Below are 12,377 nucleotides of genomic sequence, written 5' to 3' on the forward strand. Positions count from 1 at the left end.
AAAAACAACGTTTATTTCAGTGCGTTCAAACCTCAATTACTCAACGGCAGCAGCACTTCCTGTGACTCTAACTGTTCATTTTTACCTTTTAAAAGAACTTTTCTTTGGGTGTGTTTTCATGGCCGTCGAACAATGAAGGTCAGTGTCGAGTGAATCTAGCTTTAACTGGATTTCTCACTGATCTAAAACATGCATGTAAAAACCACAAGTGCATTTACATGGAGCTTTTTAATCCCATAATTATCTAAATAAAACATAATACAAGCGAATATTTAAGTTGGGCTCAGGATACATTAGCTGCTGTTTTCAATGAGCAGAAAAAAGCTGCAGGAGAAACAAAAGTGCAAAGAAAAGGAGGAGAGATTAATGATTTAGAGTCGTCAGTTTTACTCTGCTGCGTGTCCTCCTGAATAAAACAAACACACCCTCTTCATCCCCAAACAGACTTCAGTTAATCAATATCAAATTAAAGTGCAATCTTTACGCTGTGTTTACACTCTCGCAGACTAATTACTGCCGCTTATTTTTGGTGGATCAGGAATTTTCTCAGGGTGGAACATTTGGTTAATGAACTGGGATTATTCCAGTCTGCCTCACAAGAACCAGCCAATACACCATCAAGTTTTTTAAACCTCTCATTTGTTCTCATATCTCCCCAGAATTTAGGAATCAAGAAAAATACTAACTGTCAGAACATTAACAGTGACAGAGTGACTGTAAGTGAGTAATGGTACCTGGGCACCAGGTGTTTGTGTCACAGCTGTGAAGGAGCTGCTCTGACGTGGACCTCGGTCAGGTGACAGAAGGGGAGTGTGTGGTCATATTTCTGTTCACTGAAAGTCACCAGAATGCTGGAAGTTAAGTTTCCAACAGTCAAACGGTCCTGGGGGAAAGGCCCCGGTCCCGCTGTGCTGCATGTGGCCCCTGATTTAGGAAGGCGGGCCTTCAGACCTTTGCATCAGTTTAGGCAACAGAACTGTTGTTTTGGGTTAAAAACAGTAGTGTTGTGTATGTGATGGAGCTCAGTGTTCAGTTACAGGAACATGAAGATCAGAGTCAAAGTCCTGACTTTGGTCCATCAGCTCCACCTTTCACGCTCTGAACACTACATCACCTGACCTCCTCCTTTGCTCCCAGCAGAACCATTACAGCCCGAAAACAAACCACAGTATGTTTCAGAATATCCTGTAATTTTTCTGACAAGGGTCTGAACGACCTCTAACTTCACAGATGACATTTAATCTGGGTTTCAGTGAAAATATTCATCTTCTGTGGTGTTGTTATCAGTTTTAACTGACTAGTTTAAGGCTTCATGCTGTGCTCTCACTGTCTTTCCATACAATCATCTGCAAGCATTTATCTGCCAAAAAATAATCAGGTGGGAATGAAAACCTTCTGCTTCACTTCTATCACTCAAGCCAGCAGCACAGTGATTCTGAGGGTTTCCTTTCAAAAGGGACCAAAACCATGCAGGCGCTTCTAGAGCAGCTCTTGGGTTCCTTTGGGTCTGTCTTCGTTTTGGGCTCATGGTACAGGAAGTAAAGGCTCTCACCCTGAACACCCTCAGAGAAAAGTTCACCTTCATCCTGGCCAATGAGCTGCTCACATCCCATCATCCTCCACCGCAAACCTGAAAACCAAAATCCTGATTAAACTGAGGCTCACATACTCTGTTCAAGGATTGAAGGAAAAGGAAAACAAAAACAGAAGAGAAACCGTTGAGCAAAGGCGATAAAAGTCTTCAAAGTCAAAACAGCTTGAACAAACAAAATAAGAAGAATTCAGACAAAGCAGAGCCAAAAATGACAAGAAGGAACCAGAGAAGCAGGGGAGGGCCTTCATCGCTGTCTTCCTCCTCGCTCACTGATGTTTGTCTCCAGTATTCACTCTCTTGTAGTTCTGTTTCTAGACTCTTTAGCTGCTAAATGCTGGACGTTGTTCAGCAGCGAGTCTGTCTGTCTGTCTGTCTGTCTGTCTGTCTGTCTGTCTGTCTGTCTGTCTGTCTGCTGACCGATGAAAGACCAGAACAATGAGCTGAGAGAAAGGAGAGGAAGCAGTGAAAGGAGAGGAAGCAGAGAAAGGAGAGGAAGCAGAGGAAGGAGAGGAAGTTGAGAAAGGAGAGGAAGTTGAGAAAGGAGAGGAAGTGTTTGATTAAAGTTTGATCATTTGAACATAATGACACTAACAGATCAAAGGTTCAAACTCTGACCTCACAGTCTGCTGGACAGCGGCCTGAAACTCACTCAGGACTCCTGGTGGACAGGTATGGAACCACAGCAGGTCTGTAGGTGTAATTCAGGCTCCAGCTCACGGAGTCCAGCCTCAGCTGTGGTGCATTAAGGTGCATGTTTGACCTCTGCAGAAACACCATGAAGGCTGGAATCAGATGTGTCTTAACATCAAAGGAGCACAAAGAAGATTCACAAATGGATTTATTTTATGATTCATATACAAATAATCTGCAGAAAAAATGTTTCAATGCATGCAAATATATTTATTGTTGGATATGAATGTAAAAAAAAAGAGCATGTATAAAAAAGGTTCAGAAATGTTTGAAATAAATGAAGAAGAAATCCACAAATCCGTGTTTTTAAAAGCATCAATCTGAGTCTGCATGTCTTCCACTGTGTGAGGAAAGGACGTGTTCAAGGGTGCCTGTGGAGGTTTTAACCTCTGCTTCATGATTGGTCCTCAATTCGTTTGTCTCATGTCCAAGGACAAAGCTCAACATGTTGGCAAACTGTGCAGCGTCCAAAATGTGGGAAAATAGAGATTTCTTCTGTTTCCACATTCAGTTTCCATGTTTGCATGTTGGTACTGTTTTAAGACAGACTTAAAAATGTCAACTTGTCCTTTAAACCTTTTTGGCCTCAATGAGAAGTGTGTCCGTGTTTGTCAGACTGTCCAGGACGTTTTGTCTGCTGTTGATTTCTGTGTTAAAGACAAAACGTTCTGCCTGGATGAAGCAAACTGACTGAACTCTTCCAGCTGAAGGACAGTTAGTCCAACCAGAACAACAGTCGACGTCTGGTTCTGAGTCCTGACTTGAAGCTGCTGGCAGTGTCTGAACGTCCTTGACCTTTGACCTCCTGTAGCCTGCAGCAGACACACACAAGCGCCATGGATGATCGATGTGCACATGTTCGTTATCTAACTCTAACACGTTCAGCACTGACGCTCCAGAGAGCGAGTAGGCAGCCAACAACAGCAGTCAGCGAGTCCGAGGAGATCCTGTGAAATCCGAGCTGGACGTTTCTGATGTGGTCTGAGACGACCCGGGTGGTTCTGGACGAGAGGACGCCGAGATCAAAGCTGAGGGCTCAGCTCAGCCAAATTAAAATGAAAATAATGACCACGATTTCCTCACTTCACTGTCGTAGCTTTGAGACGTCTGTCTCTCAGATTTCTGTCCAGCTGCTGCTGGGTGTCTATGTGCAGAGTGAACTGACGTCTCGCTGTCTCTCTGTCTGTCTGTGGACGGGACAAAATCAAACCTTCTCATAGATCTGAATCAGTGTCTCAGGGCTCGCGTGTGGATCACATTACGTTCATACATTGACCCAAAACAACAGCAAGACAGAAAACAGAAAATACATCACACATGTGGCAAACACTCACACACGGAGCGCAGTGAGCTGCTGGTCAGCAGCTCACTGCGCTGAGCAGGCAAGACGATGATCGATGACCGTGAGCGTCTCTCTGGACCTCCAAATGAAAATGAGAAATTGATTTCTGATTCAGCGAAAACCACCAAACACAATCTGCAGAGTGATTATGGAAGTTATTGATCTTTAAAAGACGATGAAAAAAGACAGAAAAGAAAGTTAAAACTTCTTCAAAGTGAAGCAGCTTTCAGTCCACCACGATGCTCCAGCGTCCATCCACTCATGGTCCTCAGAGGATGAATCCTGCTATGTTTGATGATCCTCTGACTTTTCTAGCGCCAACAACAGGCCAAACTTTTTATTCATCTCTTACTCTTGTTAGAACTTCATGTGCAAACCAGATTAAAACTCTAAAGCGCCCTCTACAGGCTGCAGGGTCCATTACACTGCACACTGTGAAAGCTCTGCTCATCACAGCCTGACGGTTTAGTTACTCTTAGTAAAAACGTGAAGTTTGTCCTGAGGGGGGCACTGCAGGAGACGTCACAGGGCTCATTCCCTGAGGAGCAGGACCTGGATCTGTGAACATCATGGAAAACCTTCAGAAGCCCTGAGTGAAAGAGATTCTGGTGATCGATTTTCCGTCTGACGTGAAGTGTTTTTTCACCTGTTTAAGAACAGGTGAGAAAACAGGTGAATTAAAGGTTTTACCAGGATGATCTTTGTTTGGTTTGTTGTTGTAATCCTCATTTCAGGCACAAGAGGCCGACATGCTCCACCACCCCATGTCTGAGGAGGACTAAATGTATTCATGTTTTTTTATATATATATGTGTGTGTGTGTGTGTGTGTGTGTGTACAGTACTGTGCACATACAGTCTGCTAGTAAGTAACAGACAGTAACAGAACCAGATCCTGAGCTGAGACTCGTCAGGCTGCAGCTTCACATATCTGAGCAGTTTTTCAGCACACATGCAGCCTCTCTTCCTGTCGCCTGACCTGCACACAACAAACCAACAGGCTGGATTTGGTGGGAGGCTCTGAGGTGCAAAAACATTTTCTATTCCTCTGTCAGGAGTTACAGCCTCATTGTTTCAGCGGTTTCCCCTAGGAGCTTCCATTTGACAGCTTCGTTTCCTCACTCTGAACGCACCGTGAAGACAGAGAAACAGTACGTTCAGGGACTCTCGCTCTCGTAAAACCTTCTTTAAAAGCGGAGTCTGTGGAAACATTCAAAAGGTGACGAAAGCTTCGACCTCTGAAATCTTTTTCCTTCATCACGGTTGTGTTTGAAGTTAAAAGAGAAAACAGACGCTCGCACGTAAAGGTTCACGTGCATCATCATCACTTGAGCCAATAAGAATCAGACATCAAACAAAACAGGAAAAACAAGTGTTTGAAGATATCTGAAATTTGAAAAACTCATTTTAGTTTTTTTAAACTCAGTTTATCTAAAAAGCTTCGGCCGCTTCCTGTCAGCTAGTAAACACATGACATCTAAAGTACCTTTTGCGATGCTGATGTTTGTTTATAGTTTCATGAGAACTGCTTTCATCATTTGATTGTTACTTCTGATCATTTTATTGGTCTATTGATTGATTTACAGTAAATCACAACTCAATCTTCAACCAACCATTAAATCAACTGACAGGATAAAAAAAAAAAAAAGTGTCAAAGGCAGCAGCTTTTGCACTGCAGCAACATCAGTCAGAGTCTGTCTCACATCGCGTGGACACAGTGGATCACTGGTGCTGATCGCTGACGCTGATTACGGCCCTCCGCTGTCAGAGACCAGCAGTGATTTGTCAGCCTGGGTCAGTCCAGTCTTTCCTCGGCAGACTTCTGTTTGAGTGCAGCCTCAGAGCGAACAGAGCTCTTCATCGCTCTCTGCATCAGCCAGGTGACCAGGTGGATGGTGACGAACGCCCCGCCGGCCGCCCACAGCCAGTTCCTCCTGAGCCAGCTCTGAGGCTTCATCCCGCCTCCTCTGCAGGAGGAAGAAGACACAAAAACTTTATTTATATACAAGAACTGAGCAACAGCTCTAAGAGACGGACATCTTCGGGTCTGGATAAATGAAACCAAACTGTCTGCATGCTACAGAAGTACAGTTAGAAGAGAGATTCAGTTACAATAACCACAAGATCAAGACCTCAAATCTTTGGAAAACGTTCTACAGGAGACAGACGTGCTCTGACATCACCTTCATTAATCCCCTTTCTTTTCCTCATTTGTTTGAGACTGAAAGATGTTGCTGTCAGTCACAAATTTCACATTCAACAGCAGCATGATAACTTTTGCCCTTTTCTATCGTATTTTATTTCTTTTTAATTTTAATGATTAGAATTGTCTAGTTTCTGTGCTGATGAGCAACTAACAGCAGAGGTTAAGTGAGGAAATGTTTATTGTATCATCACCAACATTTAAAGTTAATTAGTTTTAACGTGTTGTGTAAAAGTTCATTGACCTCTGTTAGGCGGACAGTGCTCGGGTTTGTCTCAGTGCACTCAGTGAGTGTTCTTGGAGCAGCATCTAGTGGACGTAAGAGGAACTGCACCACAGCGCAGACTGACATTCAGCCATGGTGGTTATTTAACTAAGGAGAGGACACCGGCTGCAGGAGCTGCTGGAGCAATCAGAGTTTCATACCTCGTTCTGGGTTACTTGCTCTTGGGAGCAGCAGGAGGAGCAGCAGGAGGTGAAACGTAGTCGACGATGGCGGGCTGAGGAATGTACTCCTCTCTCGGTTTGTTCAGCAGCGTGTTTGACTTCAGGTTGTACCAGCCCCAGTGGATCAGCCCCAGACTCGTACCCATCACAATCAAGACCCTGTAGTTCTTCCAGAGGCCCATGACTGACAGGCAGAGCTGAGGAACACAAGTGATGAAGGTCGGCGGCCTCGAATGACACTGAGGACATACACTGAAATCGTCACGTTTTACTTACATACAGACACTCTAAACTGATGAACACAACTACATGAAAAGGCCCTAAAAATACTGAAACATGATCAAGTATAAGTGATGATTTTTAGTTTTTGACTGTTCTCATTTTACGTCCATGAAAGTGTCCAAACGAGATGACGGACGCGTTGGTTTTAGAGCTAAAACGACTCGTTAATTACTCAAAATAATAAATCATTAAAAAATATCAACGACTGAAAGAATTCAGAAACTCTTCTCTGGTTCCTGATTCTCCAAAGTTTGTTTTTCAGTTTTTTGACTGTTGGACCGACAAGACGAGCCATGTCCAAATGTGTGAGGATGTCCCCTTGAGTATTAGGAACAACAACAGAAAGCCCTCCCTGTTTAACACAATACAACTGAACTGCAGCTCAAACTCCATCCTCTACAATGATCCTTCAGTTGAATCTAAACCAGTTTAAATACAAACTGAACATTAAAACCTTCATGAAGGAGGATTTACTGCTGGTCTAGACTGTGTTAAGGTTAGCGAGCTGTGCCTAATAAAATGGACACTGGGGGTAAGATTACAACATAAAGCAGCATAAGCGTTTGTGAACTAGCTTATTAAATCCTGCTAGCTGTCATTTAATGACGCTACAGCATAACCATGAACTTGTTGACAACAGAGTGAAACTGAACAATCATGTTGAACTCCAGTTAAGCTAACATGCTAACAATTCCGTCAGCTAGCTAAACAGGCAGTGACATGATGTTAGCAGACGTCAGCTCAGGCTGTTTACACAGCGAAACAACAGAAATCAACCTTTCCAGTGATTAAAATCACAAACTAACCTGTGAAGATAAAACTGAACCGCTCTCACCTTCAGAAATCAGCTGTTTCCCCTGTGTCGACCATGATTTCCAGCTCCGGAACTTTGGCGTCTGATCAGCTGCCTGAATAGTTAATCAGCAGCGTTCAAGGTGAAAGATTAGACCACGTGTTCACAAAGTATGCAACAAAATATGAAGCATTTTTATTAGTATATATTCTTTAGCATACACGTGTTTTAGATGAGATTAATTCAAATAAAACCCCGAATGTGTCGGTGGTTTTATAACGTTTTTCAGACAGGCAACAATGGAGGGGGCCAATAACGACTCACGTGACTTTCCGATTAAGTCCGGATTTGTCCTCAGTTTTGACTTTAAGGCTGAGAATCGATCTGCGTGAACATAAATCAAATCAGCCGTCAAACGTGTTGGATTAAAGGCGGAGGAGTGTCACTACTGTACTCCCATGAAGCTGAGGGACTCCTGACATTAAAATAATATTAATGATTATATATTTATATAGAATTATAATCGTCACAATCAAAGCAACATATTTTTTTCCCGTTCAGTCACCTCTTAAACCTTTTATTCAAAGGTCTTGACTCTTATCTTATTGGTACAATAATATTCATTATTCTAATTATTGTATTTTGTACTTTTGTCCTTTTGCTCTTTGTGCTATAACTTTTTAATAGTATTTATCATTGCCGACCACTCTTTAATTTTGTTTTTGAAGTGCTTTATGAATAAATAATAATACTTATTATTATCATTGTTGTTGTTCTTCTTCTTCTTCATATTATCATTATTGTTATTCAGCACATACACAACAGTTTGACATTGACAGGATATTTCTGTCATGTGATCGTTCTGTGATAAAGGTCTTTGTGGATCAGGATCAGAATCAGAATCAGAATCAGAAAAAGCTTTATGACCAAGCACAATTTTACAGATACAAGGAATTTGTTTTGGTGATGTGGGTGCACAAGAAATCTTCTAAAAATAAACTATTAAAAAGTGAAAAATCTAACAATATAAATACATATACAAAGTCTGTTTTTTTTTTTCCAGATTCATTTCAGGATTCATCGATCGGTCAACAGGTTCTGATAAAGTCCTGATCAATATCTGATTGGTGCTGATTATTAAAGGCAATCCAGCTTGTTGTTGCTGCAGTGCTGCTATCGGCCACCAGAAGGAGCTGTTTTCATCCAGTCTACATGCTCAGATGACCAGTTTAAACCAGACTGAGATGCAGAGAGACTTGATGACTGTGGTGGAAAAGGGAGCCAATCAAATCCTTTCCTTCAGTAACCATAGCAACAGCACAGCCTGGATTCATATGTTTACTGAAGTTAAAGTTTCAGCAGATGGTGATGGAAAGTTCCCAAGTATCTTTCCTCAGTTTACCAACGTTTCTCTGCTCAGGTCCAAATACTCAACTGAAGTAGTTTTGAGGTAAAACTCGACTCCATTTCAGACACAAATGATGAACTTTTTACTGAATATATTCATAAAACAGAAGCTGTCATTACAGATTAAGATTTCACATTGAAAACATGAGATAAATTCATAAAATGCAAAACAAAAAGTTAAAGATTAAACCAGTGATTTAAAATTTTCATTTCAATAACTGGTCAAATGATCAATACTTCAGGTGAAGACAGGTTTGGATATCAGAACTTCTTCTTGCCCATTAATCATGTGACGACCCCTCAGAGTGATCTGGTGACCCTATGGAGGGGCCCCACCCCGAGGTTGGGCCCCACCAGCCTAAACTGTCTAACTGTATGTGGAGTATTCGAAGCAGTAAAATGCTGCGTTTTCATCATGTTTTCTCTAATTAAAACTAATTTTATCGTTATGGCGTCTCTCACTGGCAAATGACTGACAGGTACAGGGACACTTATGGACACGGTTCTGAGGAAAAAAAAACTGGTGTTGTTGGTGGGAAGGCATCAGCTGCTGGTTCTGAACAAACACATTAGATGTTTGAAGGTGGGAACGCCGGCAGCTGCCAGATAAGAAAAACACACCAACATCAAGGCTGCGCTGACAAGAAGAAGCTTTTCACAGGAAGGCAGTTAATCAATGACAAAGGTGATCAACGGTCAGCCGTCCAGCATCCAGTGTCGAGCGTCCAGCTGACAGGAAGCTCTGCTGCTCCATGGACGTCAGTCTCAGCATGTTTATGAGCTGAAGGATGTTCACAGCATCATGTTGTGTTTTTCTCTGTCTGCTGAGCGCATGTCAAAATAAAATAACACCCACAGGACCTGAAACCTGCAGCAGATACATGCAGGAACGAGTGCAGACAGTCCAGAACAGGATCAAAAGTCGGGAATCGAGAGTCCACGTTTTTAGGATGATTCTCATGTTTCTTTAGACTAAATAGGACTTTTCCTCTGGCGCCATCACCAGGACAACAAGTTAATGTATCCAATGGCCAAATAGTTGCAGAGCTAATGAATGTGTTTACTGCTAATTAGCAAATGTTAGCATGCTAACATGCTAAACTAAGATGGTGAACCATGGTAGCATTATTGCACATCACAGCTGCTGGTCCTCAAAGCTCAGTGAGGCTGCATTCAGTGGACCCTCCTGCCCTGCCACTGCATCCCATAATAAGCTCAGTCCATGAAGATGGTCAGTCAAACTGATGACGTGCTGAAGAACAGCATGAAACCATTCAGTGCTTTTCTCCACCTCAAAGATGAAGCTGATGGAGATGATCTGAAATCATTAAAGATTAATGAGACAAATCATCTGCAGTTTGTGTTTGAACCTCGTTTATGGTGAGGAAAGCTGGTTAACGTGTGTGTGTGTGTGCGGCCATGTATCCCTGACATCATGGGGACATAAATCTGTTTATAGAATCACATTGTGGTGACTCACCCTCCTTATGGGGACAGACTGAAGGTCCCCATAAGACAAATCATTAAATTTTAGGGTGAAGACTTTGATAAAGGTAAGAGTCCAGGACATGAATGTCTCTGTAATGTCCCCAGAAGTGATGAAAACCTGGGTCTGTGTGCATGCATGCATGCATGCGTGTGTGTGTGTGTGTGTGTGTGTGTGTGTGTGTGTGTGTGTGTGTTGAGGTCAGCGTGGTGCTTCAGTACTGACTCTCACATCCCTCCTCAGCCGGTCAGCCTGCAGCAGTGTGTTTTTGCCTCTGAGGTAAGAAAACTTTTATTTTGAAATTTGTCTTTAGTTTTAATGTGTAGCTGTGAGCGTGACGACGGTCGGTCAGTGTGTTTGGTGTTTCTGAGCTGAGAGCAGCACATGGTCACTGAGTTTCCGTCTGTTTCTGTTTCTGATTGAACTGGATGAAACATTTTAATCTCACGTTCTGCACGTCGAGCTGTGGACACGTTTCTTTGTCTGTCCTTTGAAACCAGAGCAGTCAGAAGTGTCCAGCGTGCTTCAGGTCATAGATCTTTAACATGTGAATGGACAACTTTCTTCATGACTTTCTAATATTTATTTGACATTTTAATCACTTATTAATAGAACAAAATATGAGTTATGTAAAAGTGTCCCTCTAAAGCGTCCCTCTAAAGCGTCCTGACACAAACTGTCATTAAGTCAGATGATGTTCACTGTCTGTCACAGACTTCATGTGTTTGTCAGGCTTCTTCAGGCTAAATGCTTCTTGTTAAACATCTTATTCACATGTTGAGATGAAACTTCAGATGTTTGAGAGGAAACGTCCTGATGAAAAGTGTCTCTGCAGCATAGCGAGGGGTCGTCATGCATACACATCGAGACGCTTTGAAGACGACAGCGAGCACTTTTAATTCGGTGACGCCGCCGAGGCTTTTGGAGTGCACCTCAGCAGAACCAAATCACATTGTCTTTATTTTTCTGTTTTCCATGCAGGGACAATAGAGCAGCCAAGGGGGTCCGTGTCTAGTGTCCGCCATCGCCCACGGCTCTAATTGAAGCTTTGTCTGTCCACGTCTGTCCTCGTTAGAGCCCTCAGAGCCCGCAGGCTGGAACAAATCAAACATGTCATCTGCTCAGGTCTGCTGCAGCTGTGTGTCTGTGTGTGTTCAACAACAACAACTGTCCCAAACCTTCCCAGACTCAAAAACTGGACATTTTGGACTTTTATTGTTGGTCACAATGTGTCTTTCAGATGTGAAATAACAAGTTCAAACAAGTTAAAATTGAAACTTGTTGAGCTTATTTCCACCTCCTGTAGCCACAGAGTCAGTATCTGACCTCTCTGCTGCAGACCTCCTCCTCTTCCTCCGTCCTTCAGTTCACCAGCGCCATCTGCAGGTGAGCGAAACCAGACACCTCCCTGACAACTAGACAAGGACCAGACCCCACATCGTCTTCAAGGTAACGTCTGTGTACGCAAGTCCCCGTAATGTAAATCATCAAAATTTAGGATGAAGACTGGGATTAGTGTGAGTCTTCAGGAAATGAATGTAAGCCAATGGAAAGTCAAGAAAAGTGATGGAAAAACGTGTGTGTGTGTGTGTGTGTGTTTCCAGCTCCTCAGGTCGACTTGTTAATCTCTGCAGGCAACTGTGACGTCACACGTTTGCTCACAATCACCTGCAGAGGTGATCCAGTCACTCTGATCAACAACACGTCCTGATCAATAAATGTATTTACTCAAGTACTGTGCTTAAGTACTATTTTGAAATAGTTGTACTTTACTTGAGTATTTTCATTTTCTGTTACCTTAGATTTGTACTTGTACTTTGTACTGAAATATGGTACTTATGGCAGAACACAAAATATAATCAAAAGATTGATTATGTATTGCTGTAGGTTGACTTTATTGATCCTGAGGGTGAATTCACGAGACACCAAGCAGAATTTGAAGTCATAGTGGCAGTTGGCAGTAACTGTCTACATTTCCAGACATCGTGCTCTCAGTGAGATCATTGACAAAAAAAAAGAATGAACCTGTGATCAGCTGATGAAACCAGTATTAAAGGTAAAAGTCAGAGGAAATAGAAATCCACAGGAAGCAGCTGTGATCCAGTTTAATCTCAGCTGGCAACTGTGAGCTGTGA

General features: G+C 42.5%; 1 protein-coding gene across 2 annotated transcripts; it reads right to left on the minus strand.

The window, feature by feature from the left end:
* Positions 1-2,414: 2,414 nt before the first annotated feature.
* Positions 2,415-7,466, minus strand: LOC139346528 (uncharacterized). 2 transcript variants are annotated; one of them, XR_011603277.1, is made up of 3 exons: positions 7,392-7,466; positions 6,254-6,471; positions 2,415-5,591 (listed from the first exon to the last, which is right to left on the minus strand). XR_011603277.1 is itself a non-coding variant. In XM_070985629.1 (2 exons), exon 2 carries the CDS (start codon positions 5,579-5,581, stop codon positions 5,420-5,422), a length of 162 nt encoding a protein of 53 aa, XP_070841730.1. In that variant the 5' UTR covers positions 5,582-5,591; positions 6,254-6,398; the 3' UTR covers positions 5,326-5,419. The 2 variants fall into 2 exon arrangements, 1 of the variants encoding a protein (XP_070841730.1); XM_070985629.1 differs by lacking the exon at positions 7,392-7,466 and having other exon boundaries at positions 5,326-5,591; positions 6,254-6,398.
* Positions 7,467-12,377: the final 4,911 nt, after the last annotated feature.

This window comes from Chaetodon trifascialis, chromosome 2, assembly GCF_039877785.1.
Source record: "Chaetodon trifascialis isolate fChaTrf1 chromosome 2, fChaTrf1.hap1, whole genome shotgun sequence".
Lineage (NCBI taxonomy): Eukaryota > Metazoa > Chordata > Actinopteri > Chaetodontiformes > Chaetodontidae > Chaetodon > Chaetodon trifascialis.

Bases quoted from the DNA above. Each gene is read 5' to 3' on its own strand.
- LOC139346528 (XM_070985629.1), bottom strand. From the start codon at position 5,581: ATGAAGCCTCAGAGCTGGCTCAGGAGGAACTGGCTGTGGGCGGCCGGC.